This window comes from Leguminivora glycinivorella, chromosome 21 (assembly GCF_023078275.1).
Source record: "Leguminivora glycinivorella isolate SPB_JAAS2020 chromosome 21, LegGlyc_1.1, whole genome shotgun sequence".
Classification (NCBI taxonomy): domain Eukaryota; kingdom Metazoa; phylum Arthropoda; class Insecta; order Lepidoptera; family Tortricidae; genus Leguminivora; species Leguminivora glycinivorella.
The window spans coordinates 5,959,613-5,985,215 of record NC_062991.1 but is presented as its reverse complement, the minus strand read 5'-3'; the positions used below and the strand labels follow the sequence as shown (position 1 = coordinate 5,985,215).

The 25,603-nt window shown below is 41.8% G+C and overlaps 2 protein-coding genes and 1 pseudogene across 4 annotated transcripts in view; 2 read left to right on the top strand and 1 right to left on the bottom strand.

Annotated features, from left to right (window-relative positions):
• The first annotated feature begins 1,549 nt into the window (after positions 1–1,549).
• LOC125237454 (heat shock protein 68-like) lies at positions 1,550–12,977 on the top strand. The gene is made up of 2 exons (XM_048144544.1): positions 1,550–3,623; positions 12,876–12,977. The coding sequence occupies exon 1, from the start codon at positions 1,628–1,630 to the stop codon at positions 3,599–3,601; it is 1,974 nt and encodes a 657-aa protein (XP_048000501.1). The 5' UTR covers positions 1,550–1,627; the 3' UTR covers positions 3,602–3,623; positions 12,876–12,977.
• Positions 10,750–12,977, top strand: LOC125237453 (annotated as a pseudogene).
• Positions 12,978–15,501: 2,524 nt separating this feature from the next.
• Positions 15,502–25,603, bottom strand: part of LOC125237385 — a 42,374-nt gene continuing 32,272 nt past the window's right edge. For all 3 annotated transcript variants that reach the window (XM_048144403.1, XM_048144404.1, XM_048144405.1), the window contains one exon: positions 15,502–15,634. The gene's annotated coding sequence lies outside the window, so the exon portion shown is untranslated. The remainder of the gene's footprint in view (positions 15,635–25,603) is intronic.

Genomic DNA, 25,603 nt, shown 5'->3' with positions numbered 1-25,603 from the left:
TAGAATTCCTTGGGGGAAGCTTCTACCCGGAAGGGGCCCCCATATTTATTTTAAGTTAATTTTATTTTTATCTTTTTTTTCCATTATATGTTTTCATTAAATGTTTCCATTAATTGTTTTCATTACATGTTTTAAGTATTTGTGGAACAAATAAAGCTTTCTTATTTTATTTAAAAGTTTCTCTGTTTTTAAAATACAAAGTGGTAAAAATTAATTACTTCATAATTCCAAATAATTCTAGAATATTTAACGGCCAATCAAAATTGTGGAGTGAACTAGTGAAGCATGGTGTTTTTGACTTACACAAATTACCCGATGTGTACATACTTATGTATGTATGCCTATTGCATTTAAGACATATTTACGATATAAAACAAATTTATAATTGGCAGGTGGTGTTTACTCAGTTTTATTGACAGTTTATTTATTACCATTTAAACATGTTCAAGAACTGTATATTTATGACTTTTAACAAGTGTACAATGAACCTACGACGGAACACACAACTTTTTTAGGGTTCCGTAGTCAACTGGGAAGTAGGAACCCTTATAGTTTCGCCATGTCTGTCTGTCCGTCCGTCCGCGGATAATCTCAGTAACCGTTAGCACTAGAAAGCTGAAATTTGGTACCAATATGTATATCAATCACGCCAACAAAGTGCAAAAATAAAAAATTGAAAAAATATTTTATTAGGGTACCCCCCCCTACATGTAAAGTGGGGGCTGATATTTTTTTTCATTCCAACCCCAACGTGTGATATATTGTTGGATAGGTATTTAAAAATGGATAAGGGTTTACTAAGATCGTTTTTTGATAATATTAATATTTTTGGAAATAATCGCTCCTAAAGGAAAAAAAAAGTGCGCCCCCCCTCTTACTTTTGAACCATATATTTAAAAAATATGAAAAAAATCACAAAAGTAGAACATTATAAAGACTTTCTAGGAAAATTATTTTAAACTTGATAGGTTCAGTAGTTTTTGAGAAAAATACAGAAAACTACGGAACCCTACACTGAGCGTGGACCGACACGCTCTTGGCCGGTTTTTTATATTGGAGTGAACTTACTTTTTCTACTGACTGAATCACACTTTAATTACACTTTTTCTTTAAAATACGGCGTAATTGGTATTTTGCGTTCATTGCATTTTTATTATATTGATTTTTGTTTTAAATAATAATTTTACACATACTCATTTCACTTATTTTCAAAGTAATACTTAAAAAATTATCAAAAACTATAAACATAATAAATATCATGGAAGTAAAATATTCTTAAAGAACTGGTATTACTACTCCATTGTTCGTCTCTCTCATTCTCACGTTGCATTGTACTCCGTCTCCCTCACTAATCGCGAACAGTCTAGAGTATTCGTGACTGAGCGTAAAAACTCGGCGTCAACGTGAATGGCCGCCGAACAGCTGTCGAGAATAATCTCGAAAATGCTGGGCTGTGATTGGCTGTTAGCGGCGGGGTATATAAGCGGCCGCGATCTGGCGCGAATTCAGTATTTTACTAAACACGAAAGCGATAGTACGAAGAAGTTGAGTGGTGAATACCTCTCGAGTTATTACGTGATACATTATTGTATTGTGCAAGGAAGTTATTACAGAGAATCAAGGAAAAATGCCAGCTGTAGGAATTGATCTTGGAACGACCTACTCCTGTGTGGGAGTGTATCAGCACGGGAATGTGGAGATCATCGCGAACGACCAGGGCAACCGGACCACACCATCCTACGTCGCGTTCACGGACACCGAGCGACTCATCGGCGACGCCGCGAAGAACCAAGTCGCGCTCAACCCCAACAACACGGTGTTCGACGCCAAGCGACTCATCGGACGCAAGTTCGACGACCCGAAGATACAGGCGGACATGAAGCACTGGCCGTTTAAAGTGATCAGCGAGTGTGGCAAGCCAAAGATCCAGGTCGAGTTCAAAGGCGAGACGAAGAGGTTCGCGCCGGAGGAGATCAGCAGCATGGTGTTGACGAAGATGAAGGAGACGGCCGAGGCGTACTTGGGCACGACAGTGCGGGACGCCGTCATCACGGTCCCGGCTTACTTCAACGACTCGCAGCGCCAAGCCACCAAGGACGCGGGCGCCATCGCCGGCCTCAACGTGCTGCGGATCATCAACGAGCCCACCGCCGCCGCGCTCGCGTACGGCTTGGACAAGAACTTGAAGGGCGAGCGCAACGTGTTGATCTTCGATCTCGGCGGCGGCACTTTCGACGTGTCCATCCTCACCATCGACGAGGGCTCGCTGTTCGAGGTGAAGGCGACGGCCGGCGACACGCATCTCGGAGGCGAGGACTTCGACAATAGGCTAGTGAACCATCTCGCGGACGAGTTCAAGCGCAAGTACAAGAAGGATCTGCGCGGCAACACCCGCGCGCTGCGCCGCCTGCGGACGGCCGCCGAGCGCGCCAAGCGCACCCTCTCGTCCAGCACCGAGGCGTCGATAGAGATCGACGCGCTGTACGAGGGCATCGACTACTACACGCGCGTCTCCCGCGCGCGCTTCGAAGAGCTCAACTCCGATCTGTTCCGCGGCACGCTGGAGCCGGTCGAGAAGGCGCTGCGCGACGCTAAACTGGACAAGAGCCAGATCCACGACGTCGTGCTCGTCGGGGGCTCGACTCGCATACCGAAGATCCAGAACCTTCTGCAGAACTTCTTCGGCGGCAAGCAGCTGAATCTCTCCATCAACCCCGACGAGGCGGTGGCGTACGGAGCGGCGGTGCAGGCGGCCATCCTCAGCGGATCCAACGACTCCAGGATCCAGGACGTGTTGCTGGTGGACGTGTCGCCGTTGTCTCTGGGCATCGAGACGGCCGGCGGCGTCATGACCAAAATCATCGAACGCAACTCTAAGATCCCGACCAAGCAGTCTCAGACCTTCACCACCTACTCGGACAACCAGCCGGCGGTCACCATCCAGGTGTACGAGGGCGAGCGCGCCATGACGAAGGACAACAACTTGTTGGGCACCTTCGACCTGACCGGCATCCCGCCCGCGCCCAGAGGGGTGCCCAAGATCGACGTCACCTTCGACATCGACGCTAACGGCATCTTGAACGTGTCGGCCAAGGAGAACAGCACCGGCCGGAGCAAGAACATCGTCATCAAGAACGACAGAGGCAGGCTGTCGCAGGCGGACATCGACAGAATGCTCGCCGAGGCCGAGCGCTACAAGGACGAAGATGAGAAGCAGAGGAAGAGGGTGGCAGCGAGAAACCAACTGGAGGCCTATGTGTTCAGCGTGAAGCAAGCCTTGGACGAGGCGGGAGACAAGCTGAGCGAGCAGGACAAGAACACGGCTCGCAGCGAGTGCGAGGAGGCGCTGAGATGGCTGGACAACAACTCTCTGGCCGAGGTGGAGGAGTACGAGCACAGGCTGAAGGAGGTGCAGCGCGCGTGCTCGCCGGTGATGGCTAAGATGCACGGCGGCGGCGCGGGCGCGGGCGCGGGACCCAACCAAGGGGGCATGCCTCCTGGAGGTATGCCCGGTGGCATGGGAGGCATGCCAGGAGGAATGGGAGGCATGCCGGGATACCAAAGCAGAAATGATGGCCCAACGATCGAAGAAGTGGACTAAACCTCTTTAGATGTAATAGGATTTTCAAATTAATTTTGTAAATATTGTACAAAGACTGATTAATTTTAAGTTATTTATGTTTAATAAATAAGTATGAGTTCCTCTTTAAAATGATTTGTTTTATTTACATTTACTCACTTTTGACTGGACATGAGCATGAAAATGAACAAAATATTTTTTTTTTGGATTCTCCCATATGCAGCTAGACGACCTAAAATTTAAAGAATCTAATATTCTTTTGCTCATGTCTGAATGTATGTTACGTTTTAAGCGATGCAATTTAATTTATTAGTAGGTACTTACATGTTTCATTAACTGGGGGGCGATTTTTGAATCTCGCATACAGGATTTTGTCACTAAAATACCGGTTGAAAACGGTGACTTGCTATTTTCAATGACAATTTTCTGAATTCGAACGCGTGAGACTCAAAAATCGGCCCCCTGATCAGAATAACGCCGTGTCTTGCGTGGGCGACGGTCGCGCGACCGTCGCCGTCGTGTCTCATACTTCCATTAAGATAAGGTTTGATTTCGTATGCGTCGCATCGCCGTCGCGCGACCATCGCGCGACCGTCGCCCACGCAAGCCACGGCGTAATATTAAAAAAATTGTATCGCTAGCAATTTACTTCTTTAACACCCGTCTTAGCACCAGTGGCCCGTTTCTCGAAAGGTACAAGCCTTGTATTACAAGTGTGTTTCCATGACAACCCATACGATTTGACAGTTCGCGCACTTGTAATATATACTTGTAGGGCACCGGCCACATCAGACCGTCGCGTGTCTTGGGGCGCGCAACGGGCGTCCGCGCCACGCCACCTGAGTGTAATTCAAAAAGCGTCTCCTCAGTACATTTTGTATAGGAAGGACGTAAGTGACCGGCCACACCAGACCGTCGCGTGTCTCGGGGCGCGCAACGGGCGTCCGCGCCACGCCGCTTCAGTGTAATTCAAAAAACGTCTCCTCAGTACATTTTGTATAGGAAAGACGTAAGACGCGCCCCAGGTGGCGTGGCGGCGGCGGGGCGCGCGCCGCGCCGCTTGGTGGCGCGCCTTACGTCCTTCCTATACAAAATGTACTGAGGAGACGCTTTTTGAATTACACTCAGGTGGCGTGGCGCGGACGCCCGTTGCGCGCCCCGAGACACGCGACGGTCTGGTGTGGCCGGTGCCTAAGGCGCGCCGCCAAGCGGCGCGCCTTACGTCCTTCCTATACAAAATGTACTGAGGAGACGCTTTTTGAATTACACTCAGGTCAGGTGGCATGGCGCGGACGTCCGTTGCGCGCCCCGAGACACGCGACGCTCTGATGTGGCCGGTGCCTAATGTATACTTGTACCTTTTGAGAAACGGGCCCCAGATCGCATACTTATAATTATTGTGCTAAGACTGTTGAAGTAACTCTAGAAATCATGTTGCGGGAGATTTTCAATTCAAAGGTTTAGGTAAAGGTCTGATAGTTTGCTTAAGTTAATACTGTTAATAGTAGGCAGCGATTTTAATAGCCCATCCAGCCTTTGCAAGTTTACGTTAAAGTCGCCGTCAATAGAATTTGTGAACAATGTAAACAAACCTTGTAGTCAAAATGTCTTTAATTTCCATTCTAACTCATCAGATACCGTGTCTAAATCCATGTGTTATTTAATCAATTCATCTCACATTATGATCCTCAACCTTTAAAATAATAAAATTGTGCTAAAATATTGATATTTTAAGCCGGGTACTCACTAGCGAGCTGTAACTGTAACCGTTGCATGACCTGTTACCAAAAAACATAGTGTGTACGTGGTTCGCGAACCTCCTGCGAGCGGTACGCGTTGCTGCTCGCAGCGAGCCGATGTTTACAACGTACTCATTTCCGAACCTGTAACGTTACAGGTAACCGTAACCGTTACTGTAACCAAAACCATAGTGTGTACATGGTTCGCGAACCTCCTGCGAGCGGTGCGCGTTGCTGCTCGCAGCGAACCAATGTTTACAACGTACTCATTTCAGAACCTGTAACATTGCATGTAACCGTAACCGTTACTGTAACCAAAAACATAGTGTGTACGTGGTTCACGAGCCTGCAACGAACGCAACACGAGCGGCTCACAGCGAGCCGATAATTGTCGGTTTTTGCCCCGAATCAAAGGGCGCTCGCAGTGCGCTCGTGGACGTCGAGAAGAGAGGTTGTAACAATCCGCTGCGAACGTCAAACTTTTCATCGTGAGTGAATGGTCAGAGGAGAAATTTAATAGCTTCTATTGATAGACTCCTACAGGGAGAAATGGAGAATAGTGTCCTGTAGACTCCTAAATTTATTAAATATTCGAAATCGGTTGCACTCATTCGAGTGATTTTTTATAATGGTTACAATTTTTTTTATTTTTCATTATTTACAGTAGATCACTTCTTTTCCGGTACATTCTCTGAATCCACCTTCTTCGTGGCCGATAGGTATCATGAAGTAATGCATCTATAAATATACATATACATATCTGCTGCACAAGCGAGAGACACCTTCGTCCGACATTGTGGAGTTACAATCCAAAAATGCAGATACATCCGGCTTGTCATTAATTTTACAGTGATGTGGCCTTCTCGTACACACTAGAACCTGGTTACTGTATCTTTTTGGTTACAGTTACTGCTCACAAATGAGTACGCTCCAGGAAATGGATCCGGCGACGTCACGAGCCTGAACTGTAACACGCGTACACACTAGACCTCGTTACTGTATCTGTTCGGTTACAGTTACGGCTCGCTAAATGAGTACGCTCGGGGTACTGGATCCGGCGACGTCGCGAGCCCGAACTGTAACATGCGTACACACTAGAACCTCGTTACAGTATCTGTTCGGTAACAGTTACAGCTCGCTAGTGAGTACCCGGCTTTATATAATAGTTTGTTTACATTGTTGAGAATTTATATTGACGGCGATTTATACACTTTATTTCATGGAAGAATGCATAATAGTTATTTGTTTTACAAGGGGGCAAAGTTGTTTAACCGAATGTGTCAAAATTGATACCCGAGCAAGCGAAAGATTCCAATATTGAACCGCGAGCGTATTGCGAGTGGTCCAAATGTGGAATCCTGAGCGTTGTGAGAGTTTCAAGGCACGAAAGTTAAACAAACAGGCCAAACAGCCACCGAGTGTGACACAACATTTTTCACCGCGCCAAGACGATCACGAAGTGTATGAAAACATTGAAAACTAAATCAAATCTATCAATTTATTAAGCTTTTGCCCGCGGTTTCGCTCGCGTTAAATTCGAAAATTGCGGAATGCTCCAAACAAATTACCACCGCCCATTTTAGGGAAGTAGGGAGTTAGAAATAGACAAAAAGTAGCCTATGTCACTCTCCGTCTCTTCAACTATCACCAACTAAAAAATCACGTCAATTCGTCGCTCCGTTTTGTCGTGAAAGACGGACAAACAGACACACACACTTTCCCATTTTAAATATTAGTATGGATTTTATTATTCAAAATCATCATTCTATAAATTTGTTTTTTATCAAGCAAAAACGTCTGCGAGCTATTTTACATAAGGTACAGCGGGACAAATCTCGACTGGGGGGCAAATGTAACTTATTTTTAAATTAAAGTAAAAATGGAAAAATGTACACCTCCGACCACTCTGTGCCTCCGGCAGACGCGAAGTACTCGAACCTGCGACCTCTGGCCTTGCGGGGTCATCATTTATAGGTAAAATCTACTAGCCACTTACAATTCTACACTCGCACGATACACGTTCGAAAAGGAAATTCGTAACTCGTGTCGGTTTAAAACGTGTTTTAATTTATCACCACACATATGGGTATTTCACTAAAAAAAGCTGGCCATTAGTCGATATAAATAAGTAAACTTAAAAATAAATTAAAATAGCATATTTGGATTGACACAATGGAACTACTTATAAAAATGTACCTAACATGTGCGCCAGTCGTCCAACTTCCTTTTTTAGCACTTGTATCGTAATGTAGGTACTATTTAACAAATAAATATTGATTTTTTAGGAACACTATACTTGGACACTATAGGATTATTTTTTAAGTTTTTTTTTTTAATACAGGCTGTCCCGTAAACCAACTCCAAAATAAAAACGGGTGATGGAACATCTCATTAGTTATATTTAATTTGCTTAATATGATAGCTAATGAGATGTCCTATCACCCCTTTCTATTTTAGGGTTGGTTTTACGGGACACCCTGTATAAATAAAAATCGATATACGAGTAGGGCTGCCATCTCGAATTTCGCTAAACCCGGACAAGATACAAAAAAACCCGGACATTTGGCGAAAATCGCATTTTTTCCCCGGACGAGTCAGAATTTATTTTTATGAACCTTTAATTTTCATGCATTTATTTTTTTAATTTCACACAATGTGTAATTTGTGTAATGTGTAATTTTCTTACAAAAAAAAAAATTGTCTCTTTTTAGGTTACTAAGTTACTAGGTCAAATGGGGTATCGTTAGAAATAGCTCAAATTGCACATATCAAATTATTTCTTATAATTTTTAGTTGGAGAAAAAAAAAGAATTTCCAAAGTTTACCAACGAAAAATTGTGAAAATTTTACGATAAATATTACAGGAAAAATTAAATCTTGGAAACTTTTCTTTAATTGACAAAAAACTTTTTCCCCTCACTAGCTCGGAAACACGTGTTTTGTCCTTTAATACCAGCGGGTAAAAACGCATTTTATCCACTAGTGGGTAAAGTAATTTGACCTTGAAAATAGTCAAATTAACTGCTTTAAAATTGATAAAAGTAGGTGAATCTAGTAATAAAGATGATTTACCACCTGTGGAACTACTGGAAGCAGTGATAAACGCATTTTTTGCGTTTGTAGTTTCCTCGCTATAGTGAGGGGGGAAAAGTTTTGTGTTACACTTGGGTGCAAATGTATTTTACTTCTCGTGTTTTAAAAAACTCGCAAGTTCAGGATTCTATTCTCGAACTACTCGCTTCGCTCGTGGTTCAACTATAGAATCCTTTCACTTGCTCGTTTTTCAATTCCACACTCGGCGTTAAAATACATCTTTGCCCCCTTGTATAACAAATAACTATTCCATTTCAACTTTCAATTTTACCACCCTTGCATATTACATCCATATCGTATTTCAAAATTATACGAAATTTTATCTAAAACGTTATTTTTCAAATAAAGTAAAAACTGTCGAAATCGGTTAACATTATAAAGAATTATCCCTGAAAAACCATCATACAATACAGGTCGCGCAAATTAGTTAGAAAATTCACCGAGAGACGGCACTATACTATACACAATAATGCTCATTAGTACCTATACTTCTAGTCAAGTCATTATATCTACATACCTACTTATATATGAACTGAGATTTTTTTAACCATTGAAAGTTTGTACGAATACGGAACCCTCGGTGGGCGAGTCCGAGTCGCACTTGGCCGGTTTTCTATTATGTAAACAGATATTAGTTAATCAGTCAACTTAAATTCGCTGATAATACTTAAATTCAATGGGGTGCTTCCTTACGTGAAAAGTGTCCGGGTTTTCCCCGGACACTTCTTGACTCCCCGCCCGGACGGCACCCGGACGGCCTCCAAACTAGGACAAATCCGGGGAAACCCGGACGGATGGCAGCCCTATATACGAGTAAGGTACCATAATTATATGAAAGGAAAAACTAGTTTTTCATATCTCATCTTGTTTATAGGTATGTATTTTTAATAATTTATATCATTAAAATTTTCATTTTTAAGTTTTAACCATGTTTTCACCTTCCAATTTCACTTTTCTAGAATTTTCGAGTTTATTCCCGAGCTTCACTGCATCAATTCAGTATTTACTGGCAGGTCATATCATTAAGACTGTCACTTTCAGTTCTGTGGACTATCACATAAATCTATCCTTTGCTTACTAGACTAGCCCTAGAGAGTACGCTACTCGTCACGAGATGGCGCTGTAAGAACACCTATTTTTAGCTGATTACAATTGCATTATCGGTTGTGTTTTCGATAGCGTTTATCTTGTTTATAATCATAAAACAAACAGAAAAATTTGAATTATCTAATTTCAGATGTTTACAAAATTACTTTCGCTTTTCACGAAAATTCTCGAATATATTTGTCTCATTCTGATATGTGTTTTGACATACAGCACTGTCCTTTTCTTACGCTGTAGGCCAATGGCACGTACGATGATAAACAACCATTGTAAAGGTCAGTGATACCACAGCATAAACTAAAACTAACGGAATACCACAAATGAAGGTTTCGTTTTTGTTTCAAAATTCAAATAGCTTAGTTACTCAACATACTTTGAATATACCTACTAATTAAGGACATAATGTGATGTGTGTTTAGTAAAACGTCCCACTTTGTCGGTTACCATTAAGGCAAGATTTACTTGTATCTTCATAACAAAGCGAACATGACAAAGCGGCTTTATAACAATCGTCAAAGTGGTAAGTTTTCCCGTGTACACTCACTAATACAGAGTTGTGTATACGGAAAAATATATTTAATGTAACATTTATTAAACAAATGCATAGTTGGCAACTTGGCACGAGCTTAAAGGTTGATAAAAGAACATTCAATGAATAGTGTTAATAATTGAATATCATCAGTATCAATTTTAACTGCCTCCCTCACAATTAAGAATTGTGAAAGTGTTATAATTTACCACTTACTGCTTTTACGTTCTCTCTAATGTTAAAAAAATTAGATATACAACACGTCATCACGACCCAATAGTCTTTGGGAAATCTTGAATGCAATATTGAAGTTCAATTTTTGAAATAAACAATAATAATAACAAAATAAAAATAGTAACAGTTCTGATACCACATCTAAAACATTTATTATTGACAACATAGGTTATATATTTTGTTCAATATATATTTTCAATATATTGCAAACACATGCAAATTAATAAATATCATATATCTCGATTGTTTTATTCACCTGGTATTACTAACATTTCATCCATCTCTTTCTCACACATACAAAAAGTTTTGTCTGTCTTTTTCTTCAACGCCGAATAGTCGAGAACATGCGAGACTCGACATCGTACCCATTGGCCGCCGAACAGTTGTCGAGAATAATCTAGAAAATGCTGGGCTGTGATTGGCTGTTAGCGGTGGGGTATATAAGCGGCCGCGCTCTGGCGCAAATTCAGTATTTTACTAAACACGAAAGCGAAAGTACGGACAAGTTGAGTGGTGAATACCTCTCGAGTTATTACGTGACACATTATTGTTTGTATTGTGCAAGGAAGTTATTACAGAGAATCAAGGAAAAATGCCAGCTGTAGGAATTGATCTTGGAACGACCTACTCCTGTGTGGGAGTGTACCAGCACGGGAATGTGGAGATCATCGCGAACGACCAGGGCAACCGGACCACACCATCCTACGTCGCGTTCACGGACACCGAGCGACTCATCGGCGACGCCGCGAAGAACCAAGTCGCGCTCAACCCCAACAACACGGTGTTCGACGCCAAGCGACTCATCGGACGCAAGTTCGACGACCCAAAGATACAGGCGGACATGAAGCACTGGCCGTTTAAAGTGATCAGCGAGTGTGGCAAGCCAAAGATCCAGGTCGAGTTCAAAGGCGAGACGAAGAGGTTCGCGCCGGAGGAGATCAGCAGCATGGTGTTGACGAAGATGAAGGAGACGGCCGAGGCGTACTTGGGCACGACAGTGCGGGACGCCGTCATCACGGTCCCGGCTTACTTCAACGACTCGCAGCGCCAAGCCACCAAGGACGCGGGCGCCATCGCCGGCCTCAACGTGCTGCGGATCATCAACGAGCCCACCGCCGCCGCGCTCGCGTACGGCTTGGACAAGAACTTGAAGGGCGAGCGCAACGTGTTGATCTTCGATCTCGGCGGCGGCACTTTCGACGTGTCCATCCTCACCATCGACGAGGGCTCGCTGTTCGAGGTGAAGGCGACGGCCGGCGACACGCATCTCGGAGGCGAGGACTTCGACAATAGGCTAGTGAACCATCTCGCGGACGAGTTCAAGCGCAAGTACAAGAAGGATCTGCGCGGCAACACCCGCGCGCTGCGCCGCCTGCGGACGGCCGCCGAGCGCGCCAAGCGCACCCTCTCGTCCAGCACCGAGGCGTCGATAGAGATCGACGCGCTGTACGAGGGCATCGACTACTACACGCGCGTCTCCCGCGCGCGCTTCGAAGAGCTCAACTCCGATCTGTTCCGCGGCACGCTGGAGCCGGTCGAGAAGGCGCTGCGCGACGCTAAACTGGACAAGAGCCAGATCCACGACGTCGTGCTCGTCGGGGGCTCGACTCGCATACCGAAGATCCAGAACCTTCTGCAGAACTTCTTCGGCGGCAAGCAGCTGAATCTCTCCATCAACCCCGACGAGGCGGTGGCGTACGGAGCGGCGGTGCAGGCGGCCATCCTCAGCGGATCCAACGACTCCAGGATCCAGGACGTGTTGCTGGTGGACGTGTCGCCGTTGTCTCTGGGCATCGAGACGGCCGGCGGCGTCATGACCAAAATCATCGAACGCAACTCTAAGATCCCGACCAAGCAGTCTCAGACCTTCACCACCTACTCGGACAACCAGCCGGCGGTCACCATCCAGGTGTACGAGGGCGAGCGCGCCATGACGAAGGACAACAACTTGTTGGGCACCTTCGACCTGACCGGCATCCCGCCCGCGCCCAGAGGGGTGCCCAAGATCGACGTCACCTTCGACATCGACGCTAACGGCATCTTGAACGTGTCGGCCAAGGAGAACAGCACCGGCCGGAGCAAGAACATCGTCATCAAGAACGACAGAGGCAGGCTGTCGCAGGCGGACATCGACAGAATGCTCGCCGAGGCCGAGCGCTACAAGGACGAAGATGAGAAGCAGAGGAAGAGGGTGGCAGCGAGAAACCAACTGGAGGCCTATGTGTTCAGCGTGAAGCAAGCCTTGGACGAGGCGGGAGACAAGCTGAGCGAGCAGGACAAGAACACGGCTCGCAGCGAGTGTGAGGAGGCGCTGAGATGGCTGGACAACAACTCTCTGGCCGAGGTGGAGGAGTACGAGCACAGGCTGAAGGAGGTGCAGCGCGTGTGCTCGCCGGTGATGGCCAAGATGCACGGCGGCGGCGGAGCCGCGGGCGCGGGACCCAACCAAGGGGGCATGCCTGGAGGTATGCCGGAAGGCATGCCGGAGGCATGCCCGGGGGCATGGGAGGAATGGGAGGCATGCCGGGATACCAAAGCAGAAATGATGGCCCAACAATCGAAGAAGTGGACTAAACCTCTTTAGATGTAATAGGATTTTCAAATTGATTATGTTTCTAATTTTATTACTTACCAAGACTGTGATTTACTTAAGTTAAGATAAGTTAAATAAAACTCATACTTATTTGTTATTTTTAAATATTTTGTTTTATTCAAACATCAACTTAATTAACATGGGCAGTCAGATTGTAGTGTGAAAAGAATTGCCTTCGTATTGTTACAGAAACGTACGAACGTGTCATGCTATTTCAGTCAGTAGTACAAGATGTACTTACCTAGTAAACTGACATTGATTAAACTATTTAGCATGACAAATACGAACGTTTCCGGAGAAATACGAAGGAAACCTTTTTCGCACTACATCTGTAGTTATTTTTCTGTATAAACACATGCGACATCTGTTTGCCCCTGGCTAAAATGTACGGTCATATAATTTGAATCCTGGACCACTTTAGAAGACTATTGAGACTGATATTATTTTGCATAGAAGTTTGAAGTTTACTGTGAAAAGGTTCTACACTGGTCTAGTATTCCAAAATTGGTTTACTGTGCATTACACCCCATAATGAGCGATGGAAACTGTTAGTTTGAGCAGGGGCGGCTCACTCCGCGATCCTTTCGCCGCGCTACAAGTATGTACATGCCGGCGGCCGCGAGTTCGCGGCCCATTCAGTGGCGACGACCTTCGCGCGGCGCAATAGAATTCAATGTCGTCTGCACGTGCGCGGTCCGTTTGTTAATGTAGGTAAGAATTTAGAATGGCGGCGTTTTGTAAACATCAAAGGAGTGAGCCTTCTGTACTTGTACTATTATATATTCTGTGGTTTGAGTCGTTCTTGGTTTGAGTTAATTTTTTAAAAATGGATTTTGATTTCATTGCTTTTAGTAAAATTCGAGGAATTTCGTTTTATTGAGATTTTCACCGCCACATTAATCAAATAGTGTTATCAATAATGGTGGTGAATAGGCAAATGTAATACAGCCTGCTTAGACAAGGTACTGATTGCTTACGCTTCATCACAACATGATGAAGAATAGTATTTTATACAATCGTGATTGCAATTTGCTTTTTGATAGCTAGTCCAATGTTTTGGGAATGCAAGATCTCTCCTCGCTTCGTTCGTCGTCGTACTTAACGGGGCCTCTGGGGCTGTATTTCCTTTTCGATAGCGTTTCATAATTCTGCACTTGTAATAGTATGCTATACAATTATTATGGTACAGTCACCGGCATAAAGAAGTGACGATTTCTGTACCTTGTCGCTTTTAATCGTTTGATAATTTCGTATGACATTTCAAAAAAGACGTTAACATGACAAGGTACAAAAATCATCACTTATTTATGCCGGTGACTATACATACAATTATGTTAAATCAAAGTCGACCAAATTAATGTTCTGTAAAACAATATTCTGCCAAATGTGTCGTATGCGTGGTAGTAATAATGTCAACTAAAAAAAAAACAAATGCCAACTAAGTTTTCTCCAAAATTACCGTTCGACCGAAAGTGTTTCTGCGAATCAAGTTATGTGAATTGTGTTTCTGACCAAGATTATTCTGCCAGATGAGGGTAACCCCTTCTGGCTCTGGCGAAAGCTATTGGAATGTTTGACCGAGAACCCGTTTTCTATGATCATGATGCGTCGAAATATAGGGAGCTCAGCGTCTAATGTTTATCACTAACAGTGAATCAAAACCATAGCGTATTCAAAACTCTTTTTTATTGGTATATTGTTTAGGCATTCTGCATCTACCAAATGCTTATGAACTGTCTTCATTTGAGTTTAGTATAGGCATAGCTGGGCATTAACTCGTTAATCCGTTAATCGTTAATTAACGAAGTTAACATTTCGGTTAACGGATTAACTTTTAAGTTAACTTTAAAAAATGTTAACGGATTCGTTAACTTCCGTTAAATTTCATCGAGTCCGTTAATCGTTAATCCAGCACCCCAAGCGGCTCGCTGCGCCGCGAAAACCACGTCCTGACTGCTACTGTAAAAGCCCGTAGTACGGCAAAACCTAGGATTTATCGGTAAAAGCAGATCCGTCGGTTATAAACAGTCTAATAAAGACCAATTGGCGACTTTGGATCACTTATTCGAGATCTTCTAAATCTTATTAGACGTGCTAGATCGATCACTAATCTGGGAATAGAGTGCAATCATCAGGCATGACATGACAGACAAATCGCGCAACCAAGTTATCGTGACCCACAGCATCGAGTTGTCGTCTCAAATCTCAATCTGAAGAACCGACGCACCACGATCGCGACCGCATGAATGACCCAATAATTACCAATCCAAAGTAAAACCTAGGATTTAGCTAACCAAGGGCGGTAAAAGCTCGAAGAGACCGTAATTATTACATTTCGGTTTTTTACCGATTGGCGTCACAGGTTTTAATGGTTTTTGGTGGATACTTAGTAAATACAAATACATAATACCTACAGTGAAGTCCTATTTTTATGACGTGTCGTGACGTGACGTGGATTATCGATTAACTTTAACTTCCGTTAAATCTACCGAAATGTATCGCTTTAACGATTAACGAAGTTAACTTTTTAAGTAACGGATTAACGATTATCGAAGTTAACTATTTGATTAACGGTGCCCAGCTATGAGTATAGGTTACGTTTGGTTCTAGCACAAATCATACAACATAATAAGTTGAACATGTTTTATTCAACAGTTTTGTCAAGTTGTGATTTGTAACAGTATTATTGGGCGCCTACTGGAACGAGATGAGTCCGGGCGGCGGTTCCGGTGGCATGAACGCGGGCATTGGCACGTTGGGGTCTGAAATAAAACGGAATAAAGTTATTGAATTTGAAATAAATAGTAAGCTTCGTTGTTTATGAAAATGAAGTGTTTTTTATTTTATTTTGGTTTTGTTTTGACTTTAGCTATGTGGTTGTTTACTTCCGCAATGAAATACCACTCCCATGTTTTTATCATTTCTTCAATTTCTGTAAAAACTGTTGTATACCAAATGAAAGGTGAGGTTTTACTTTAGAAAGGGTATAGCCGTGTTTGTATGGGACATTGGCCCCAGAAGCCAAATCGATTGCCGTTTTGCCAATTTATAAACCCAAATGATAGATGCTTTTTCATAAAAAAAAAACACCCTAATTGCTGCAGGTTTTTGAGAAAATTAAAAAAATCGAAAATTGGTTTTAATTTTTTTTTATCTAAACTACAAAACCGATTTTTTTGTAAGTTACACACATTATGTAAGCAATAAAGATGCATTATTTAAAAAAAATGAATTTCCAAATATCTTTATAAGTAGTGAAATTTTCAGTTTAAAGTTTTAAAAAAAAATTTTTTTATATTTCCGTGATAGGGACACCCACCAATTTTGGTTATATTATGTATAAACTAATATTCTATAACATATATTTTTTTCTAAAACATTCACTTGGATCAACAGGGTGAAAGTACCATGTGTATGTGCAGGGAGAATTCGCCCGGTCCCGGATCTTCCGCCGCTCTGTACGAATTTGAATTTCGAACGTGACAAATTGCTCAAAAGGAATAACTCATATTTTTATTGGCTGTATGCGGCTTAGTTGGTGTCACGTCACGAAATTAAAAAATAAAAAAGGCGGGAAACGCGGCTTATTAAGGAGTTCTGTTCCGTTAAATATTAGTTTTGCAATGGAAAAAAAGGAGATTATCCGCAAAATATTCTCCAAATCTCCAAGATCGTTACATTATTACGTTCTTAGTAATATCAGCGAACGGCTACGCAAATATGCGATCGATTATATAGAAAATAAATTTATAGTTTAAAAAAACTAGAAAAACACGCTTTTATAAACGCACGTAAAAGCCAAAAATAAATTATGGATCGTTCAAGTTGTCTCTATTTCTGAGATGAAGAGTAAACTATGTGCTTTTAATTATAATATTTGATTGTAAAAGCGTGGGGCGCTGCAGTCGTGCTGTAAGTCCAGTTAGCGCGCCAATCTGTGTAAACTGCTTCTCGTAACCACAACATAAGCCTTAACTTGATTTCTCAGCAAGTTATACAAAAAGTTTTTCCTGTTACAGCGCCCCACGCTTTTACAATCAAATATTATAATTAAAAGCACATAGTTTACTCTTCATCTCAGAAATAGAGACAACTTGAACGATCCATAATTTATTTTTGGCTTTTACGTGCGTTTATAAAAGCGTGTTTTTCTAGTTTTTTTAAACTATAAATTTATTTTATACTTTTTAGTCGTTAATAATGAAATATCTTTAAAATTTAAACACAAATTTATTTCAAGTAGGCGAATTTCGCAAGCCATTTGTGGCTTAACACGTATTGCTACTTAATAACAATTAACACCAACTGATGTATAGGTACTAAGTTTATCGCAATAAAGTCGTTCATTGATTCATTGAATTCTTACTTTTATTTCAATTTATATTTTATTCAGCCCACATTCTCTCCATCTCCGCCAGTGTGTCTGTATTGCATAGTGTTTTACCTGTCAGCTTAGAAAAATCTAGGTCTTCTATCTGAAGAGCACTAAGTGATTTTACTCTACTCAGGGCCACATGCGCCTGTCCAACCGCAAAAGTACTGGACCCTAAGTACACCACTGCGTAGTGCCTTGCATCTTGTGAACGGTAGATGCCCAACTTGAAATCACTAGGAGCCAGTGCCGGCCTGTGCAATTGATTAGGGTTGTGTGGGTTGGTTGAGCGAATTTGAGTTTCGGCAGGTTTGGGAAGAAAATCTAGCATGTAGGGAAAAAACCGCGAGCGTAGCGAGCGCGAAATTTTTTCTATAGTGGTGCGCTAATTTGACGATGAATACAATAGAGAACTTAAGGATTTCATCTTACAGAGTGGGAAATAGACAAAGGGTTGAATTTTCTCAGTCACACATCTGTCTTTTATGCGGGCCCCCTTTATTTGCTCTTAAGGGTCAAAAGAAAACCCTAACCCAAATTTAAATACTACTACGTTGATCTTTCTTTTATGCGCGGGGCTTTGCCCCCGAGCCCCCTTTATTTGCTCTTCAGGGTCACAAGAAAACCATAACCCAACTTATTTTAAATATTACGATGATCTTTCTTTTATGCGGGGGGCTTTGCCCCCCGAGCCCCTCTTACTTTTGCTCTGGGTCACAAGAAAACCCTAACCCAACATATTTTAAATACTACGTTGATCTTTCTTTTATGCGGGGGGCTTCGCCCCCCGAACCCCCCTTTTCGTTACTCTTTAAGGTCACAAGAAAACCCTAACCCAACTTATTTTAAATACTACGTTGATCTTTCTTTTATGCGGGGGGCTTCGCCCCCGAGCCCCCCTTTTCTTTACTCTTAAGGGTCACAAGAAAACCCTAAACCGCGAGCCACCCCTTTGTTTGCTCTTAAAGGTCACAAGAAAACGCTAACCCAACTTATTTTAAATACAACGTTGATCTTTCTTTTATGCGGGGGGCTTCGCCCCCCGAGCCCCCCTTTGTTTGCTCTTAAAGGTCACAAGAAAACGCTAACCCAACTTATTCTAAATACTACGTTGATCTTTCTTTCATGCGGGGGCTTCGCCCCCGAGCCCCCTTTTCTTGACTCTTAAGGATCACAAGAAAACCTTAACCCAACTTATTTTAAATACAACGTTGATCTTTCTTTTATGCGGGGGGCTTCGCCCCCCGAACCCCCTTTGTTTGCTCTTAAAGGTCACAAGAAAACGCTAACCCAACTTATTTTAAATACAACGTTGATCTTTCTTTTATGCGGGGGGCTTCGCCCCCGAGCCCCCTTTGTTTGCTCTTAAAGGTCACAAGAAAACGCTAACCCAACTTATTCTAAATACTACGTTGATCTTTCTTTCATGCGGGGGGCTTCGCCCCCCGAGCCCCCCTTTTCTTGACTCTTAAGGATCACAAGAAAACCTTAACCCAACTTATTTTAAATACAACGTTGATCTTTCTTTTATGCGGGGGGCTTCGCCCCCCGAGCCCCCCTTTGTTTGCTCTTAAAGGTCACAAGAAAACGCTAACCCAACTTATTTTAAATACAACGTTGATCTTTCTTTTATGCGGGGGCTTCGCCCCCGAGCCCCCCTTTGTTTGCTCTTAAAGGTCACAAGAAAACGCTAACCCAACTTATTCTAAATACTACGTTGATCTTTCTTTCATGCGGGGGCTTCGCCCCCGAGCCCCCTTTGTTTGCTCTGAAAGGTCACAAGAAAACGCTAACCCAACTTATTTTAAATACTACGTTGATCTTTCTTTCATGCTTCCCCCCTCGAGCCCCCCCCCCCCCCTTTTCTGTTCTTATCTTCCGGCACCATCATCAGGCCTTGAAACCTAATCGTAGTCATAGTTCATTACAAGACTTTTCTAAGAAGCCCAAAAACAGCTATGATACGATGTTCCATCATGTAGTTCCAGTTCATATCTTCCGGCTCCATCATCAGACCTTGAAACCTAATCGTAGTCAAAGTTCATTACAAGACTTTTCTAAGAAGCCCAAAAACAGCTATGATACGATGTTCCATCATGTAGTTCCAGCTCATATCTTCCGGCTCCATCATCAGACCTTGAAACCTAATTGTAGTCAAAGTTCATTACAAGACTTTCCTAAGAAGCCCAAAAACAGCTATGATACGATGTTCCATCATGTAGTTCCAGTTCATATCTTCCGGCTCCATCATCAGACCTTGAAATCTAATCGTAGTCAAAGTTCATTACAAGACTTTCCTAAGAAGCCCAAAAACAGCTATGATACGATGTTCCATCATGTAGTTCCAGTTCATATCTTCCAGCTCCATCATCAGACCTTGAAACCTAATCGTAGTCAAAGTTCATTACAAGACTTTTCTAAGAAACCCAAAAACAGCTATGATACGATGTTCCATCATGTAGATCCAGTTCATATCTTCCGACTCTATCATCAGATCAGCTCAACAGTACCATATTATTGTATTGTCATCGGAACTACATATAGCTGCCAATTTTCGTTACGCTACGACTCCTGGAAGATGGTTAAATTAGCTTCCTTAGATTCCATTACATACATAGTTACATACACGACGACCTAATAAAAGCGTGTTAAAAATCGGCTATTCTATAGAAATGAGCGGCAACGAGACAATCTAAGGGCCACTTGCACCAACGAAGATGGAGGGTTAACCCACCATTTTATACGGAATTTGACAGATGACAGCCCACTAACCCTGAGTTAAGAGGTTGGTGCAAGCACACCTCGGACACTGGCGATCAAATATATTGAAAGAGGCGCGTTCCTAGCACACAGTCTTAGCTCGTTTATATAGGTGAACGCGTACTATGCTTGTATGAGTGAAATATGACAGGTCGTTGTTCGTGTTTTTGACAGGCGGTAACTGTGAGGTAACCGAGAGGGGGTGGGCGGGGAGCGGGAGTGGCCATACTGTACGATAGTACTCTTTATTATACTGTGGTGCAAGTGGGCCTTAATGTATGAAACAGCCAATTTTTTTTGCGATTTCAGCATTGGTCCCATAACAACAGTTGTTAATTATGACCTCAGAAGTCACTATGCAAAGTTGTCTCTGTGTCTGTCTGTCTATCTGTCTGTCTGTCCGTCTGTCTGTCTGTCTGTCTGCTTGTCTGTCTGTCTGTGTGTGTCTGTCTGCGACATCGTAGCTCCCGAACGGATGAACCGATTTAGATTTAGTTTTTTTTTGTTTGAAAGCTGAGTTAGTCGGGAGTGTTCTTAGCCATGTTTCATGAAAATCGGTCCACTATGTCGGGTCGGGGCTTTTTTCAAAATTTTAATTTTGTGGTTAGGTTATATTTCACCGTGTATAACACGACCTTCAATAAGAGCGTAGGTTTTGAAAAGGAAGGAGAATATTAATAATTCTTAAAAACGTACACTGAGAGAAAAATCAACCAGTTTTCATGTTCGTTTAACAAGTTTTTTGGTTAATAATAGCGCCTACGTGTTCCTTGGTTCAAACAACAATCACAGAATACATCAATTACATAGTACATTATATTTTGTTGAGTGTAACTAGTACATTCTACAAGTTACTCGTCATTTGAATAAAAAATATATTTGAATCAACAAGTCGATTTTATAAAAGCAACATGACACATATTATTTTAAACATATGTTTGGCTGATCCAATCAAATATCTTTTAACAAGTTTGACCTTGTTGTTTGAATAAATTCGACTTGTATCATCAATATTGTGATTTATATTGTTTACTAAAATACTTTTGTTTCAAACGGATAAACTCGCAGCAAGTCGAACTTGTTAAGCTCACAATGCAAATTTCTCTCAGTGTATAGGAACTCTTATAATCCTCCATGCAAGTTTACGCAGGTTACTTCATTCCATCTTAAAGGCCAGTAACGCTCTTGCAATATCTTTGGTTTATAAGCCGGCGGACGCTGGCTTTGGGGAGTAGACTTTTATGTAGGGTTTTAAAGACGGTTCCCCTTGTTTTGGCATAATTTTACAATCAAGAATTCTTTTTGGCATAATTCACCTTTCGCATAATCTGTTATGGCATAGTATAATTACTCATAATTTGTCTAGGCATATTTTTGTTTGTCCGAATATATTTCATGCATAAAGGTTATTCGCCGAATGGTTTAAACGCATAAATTATTTCTGCATAACATGGTTTAGTCGAAATTCAGCACGCAGAATTTTTATCATACGTAATACTACTATATTAATGTGGCAGTTCTAACCTAACTTAACCGAAATTCTTGACAAAATGTTGTATTTGTTGAGGTCGCAGTTCTAACCTAACCAAACCGACTCTCTTGACAGCATTTAGTATGGGTGGATATTCTGATTTTAAGAAATATGCCAAATGCAATTACGCGAATCAATTTTATTCATAAAAACAATAGGCGTAAACAGAATTATGCGAACTTATTTTCGGACAAAGTAATATTCGTGTTATTTTATATTATGACAAATAAGTTTTCTGCCAAATTAACATTTGTCGAAAATCGATTATGCGAAGTTTGTTATGCGAAAATCGTTTCGGACTATTAAAGTTATGCCAAATAGAGGGAACCCTTTAAAGACCTATGCACGACCCTGTAAATGAAGAATAACAGTTCGGGAGTAGAAAAAATACTATTTTTATCCGCTATTAATCGTCGCTGACTGTACATAGTTATTATACGTTTTCATTCAATGCCTTAATTAATTTCCATTCACAGCGTACTTCATTGTAATTAATGGTTTAATTAATTTCTACATGGGACCTTAAGTGAATGCCAATATGAAACGAATGTAAGTTACTATATACAGCATGTAAAACTAATACGGGCGAAACTCAGAAATGTAATTAGATGTGCTTTTGGTTTTAAATGAACAAATAAAATAAGATTTTAATTTTTAGATTGCACCTTTATAATTTGTGCTGTAACCCCTTTATAACTTTTATTGTGTAATTAAGTAGTGTGTAGAAATAGTTAGTTATCTTTTTTTCTCATTAATGAAGCCATTGTCCTAATTTGACTGTTGTTGTTAATTTTAAATTTAGTTATTCCGTATTAGTTAGTCTTTAATGATATATTAAGTGGTGGCAACTGTATTGGTTCATAAATTATGTATTTACTTTAGCTATAAGAAACATGTACGGTTTGTGCCCAAATAAACATTAAAACATAAATTGTACTTAGAATCATAAAGGAATATGTAAGGGAAGAGTGGTATCTCCTTTGACGACCGGTCTGGCGCAGTCGGTAGTGACCCTGCCTGCTGCGCCGCGGTCCCGGGTTTGAATCCCGGTAAGGGCATTTATTTGTGTGATGAGCACAGATATTTGTTCCTGAGTCATGGATGTTTTCTATGTATATAAGTATTTATATATATATATATCGTTGTCTGAGTACCCACAACACAAGCCTTCTTGAGCTTACCGTGGGCCTCAGTCAATCTGTGTAAGAATGTTCTATAATAATCTCCATACATCAGTAAATGCGAGTTATTTGTATAGGCATAGTTATAGTGACATCTAGCGACAATCACGATTCACGCGTCAAATAGCGTGAATTATCAGTACTACTCGATACTAGGTGACAACAGTGTCTTGTCTGCGAAAAATTTAATATTAGAACAGTTTACAACTTATATTACAAGCAGAAGAAATTGAATAACAGAATACTGATCAATAACTATTGTAATATTAGCTGAAAATTGGTGAGCATTAGACTCTTCGTTCGTCGCGACATCTATTGACAAGTAGCAGTATTGATTACGCTAGTTGACGCGTGATTGTCGCTAGATGTCACTATAATTAACTCGCATTTACTGATGTATGGAGTTACAACTTCCCTTATCCTTTATTCCTCTATGTTTAGAAATGAAATTAAAAATAAATTTATAGTTTAAAAAACACTAGTAAAACACGCTTTTATAAATGCACGTAAAAGCCAAAAATAAATTATGGATCGTTCAAGTTGTGATATTTCTGGGATGAAGAGTAAACTATGTGCTTTTAATTATAATATTTGATTGTAAAAGCGTGGGGCGCTTCAGTCGTGCTGCAAGTCCAGTTAGCGCGCCAATCTGTCTAAACTGCTTCTCGTAACATAGCTTAACTTGATTTCTCAGCAAGTTATACAAAAACTTTTTTCTGTTACAGCGCCCCACGCTTTTACAATCAAATATTATAATTAAAAGCACATAGTTTACTCTTCATCCCAGAAATATCACAACTTGAACGATCCATAATTTATTTTTGGCTTTTACGTGCATTTATAAAAGCGTGTTTTACTAGTGTTTTTTAAACTATAAATTTATTTTATACTTTTTAGTCGTTAATAATGAAATATCTTTAAAATTTAAACCTAAATTTATTTCAAGTAGGCAAATTTCGAAAGCCATTTGTGGCTTAACACGTATTGCTACTTAATAATAATTAATACCACCTGATGTATAGGTACCAAGTTTATCGCAATAAAGTCATTCATTGATTCATTGAATTTTTGTTTTTATTTTAATTCATATTTTATTGAGCCCACATTCTCTTATTTGCTCTGAAGGGTCACAAGAAAACCCTAACCCAACTTATTTTGAATACCACGTTGATCATTCATTTTTGCGGGGGGCTTCGCCCCCGAGACCCCCATTATTTGCTCTGAAAGGTCACAAGAAAACCCGAACCCAACTTATTTTAAATACTACGTCGATCTTTCTTTTATGCAGGGGGCTTCGCCCCCCGAGCCCCCCTTATTCGTGCTCTTCGGGGTCACAAGAAAACCCAAACCCAACTTATTTTAAATAATACGTCGATCTTTTTTTATGCGGGGGGTTGCAAGAAAACCCGAAACCAACTTATTTTAAATACTACGTTGTTCCTTCTTTTTTGCGGGGGGGCTTCGCCCCCCGAGCCCCCTTTATTTGCTCTGAAGGATCACAAGAAAACCCGTAAACAACTTATTTTTTGAATACTACGTTGATCTTTCTTTTTTGCGGGGGGCTTCGCCCCCCCTAACTCCCCTTTATTTGCTCTGAAGGGTCACAAGAAAATCCTGACCCAACTTATTTTAAATACTACGTTGATCTTTCGTTTTTGCGGGGGGCCTTGCCCCTCGAGCCCCCCCTATTTCTTACTCTTCAGGGTCACAAGAAAACCCGCACCCAACTTACTTTAAATACTACGTTGATCTTACCTTTTTGCGGAGGGCTTCGCCCCCCGAGCCCCCCTTTATTTGCTCTGAAGGGTCACAAGAAAACCCTAACCCATTTTATTTTGAATACCACGCTGATCATTCTTTTTTGCGGGGGCTTCGCCCCCCGAGCCCCCCATTATTTGCTCTGATGGGACACAAGAAAACCCGAACCCAACTTATTTTAAATACTACGTCGATCTTTCTTTTATGCGGGGGGCCCCCCTTATTCGTGCTCTTCGGGGTCACAAGAAAACCCGAACCCATCTTATTTTAAATACTACGTTGATGCTACTTTTTTGTGGGGGCTTCGGCCCCAAGCTCCCCTTTATTTGCTCTGAAGGGTCACAAGAAAACCCGAACCCAACTTATTTTAAATACTACGTCTATCTTTTTTTTATGCGGGGGGCTTCGCCCCCGAACCCTCCTTATTCGTGCTCTTCGGGGTTACATGAAAACCCGAAACCAACTTATTTTAAATACTACGTTGTTCCTTCTTTTTTGCGGGGGCTTTGCCCCCCGAGCCCCCCTTTATTTTGCTCTGAACGGTCACAAGAAAACCGGAACACGACTTATTTTAAATACTACGTTGATCTTTCTTTTTTGCGGGGGGCTTCGCCCCCGAGCCCCCCTTTATTTTCTCTGAAGGGTTACAAGAAAACCCGAACACGACTTATTTTAAATACTATTTTGATCTTTCTTTTATGCGGGGGGCTTCGCCCCCCGAGCCCCCCTTTTCGTTACTCTTAAGGGTCACAAGAAAACCCTAAACCAACTTATTTTAAATACAACGTTGATCTTTCTTTCATGCGGGGGGCTTCGCCCCCCGAGCCCCCTTTGTTTGCTCTTAAAGGTCACAAGAAAACGCTAACCCAACTTATTTTAAATACAACGTTGATCTTTCTTTTATGCGGGGGCTTCGCCCCCGAGCCCCCTTTGTTTGCTCTTAAAGGTCACAAGAAAACGCTTACCCAACTTATTCTAAATACTACGTTGATCTTCCTTTCATGGGGGGGCTTCGCCCCCGAGCCCCCCTTTGTTTGCTCTTAAAGGTCACAAGAAAACGCTAACCCAACTTATTTTAAATACTACGTTGATCTTTCTTTTATGCGGGGGGCTTCGCCCCCCGAGCCCC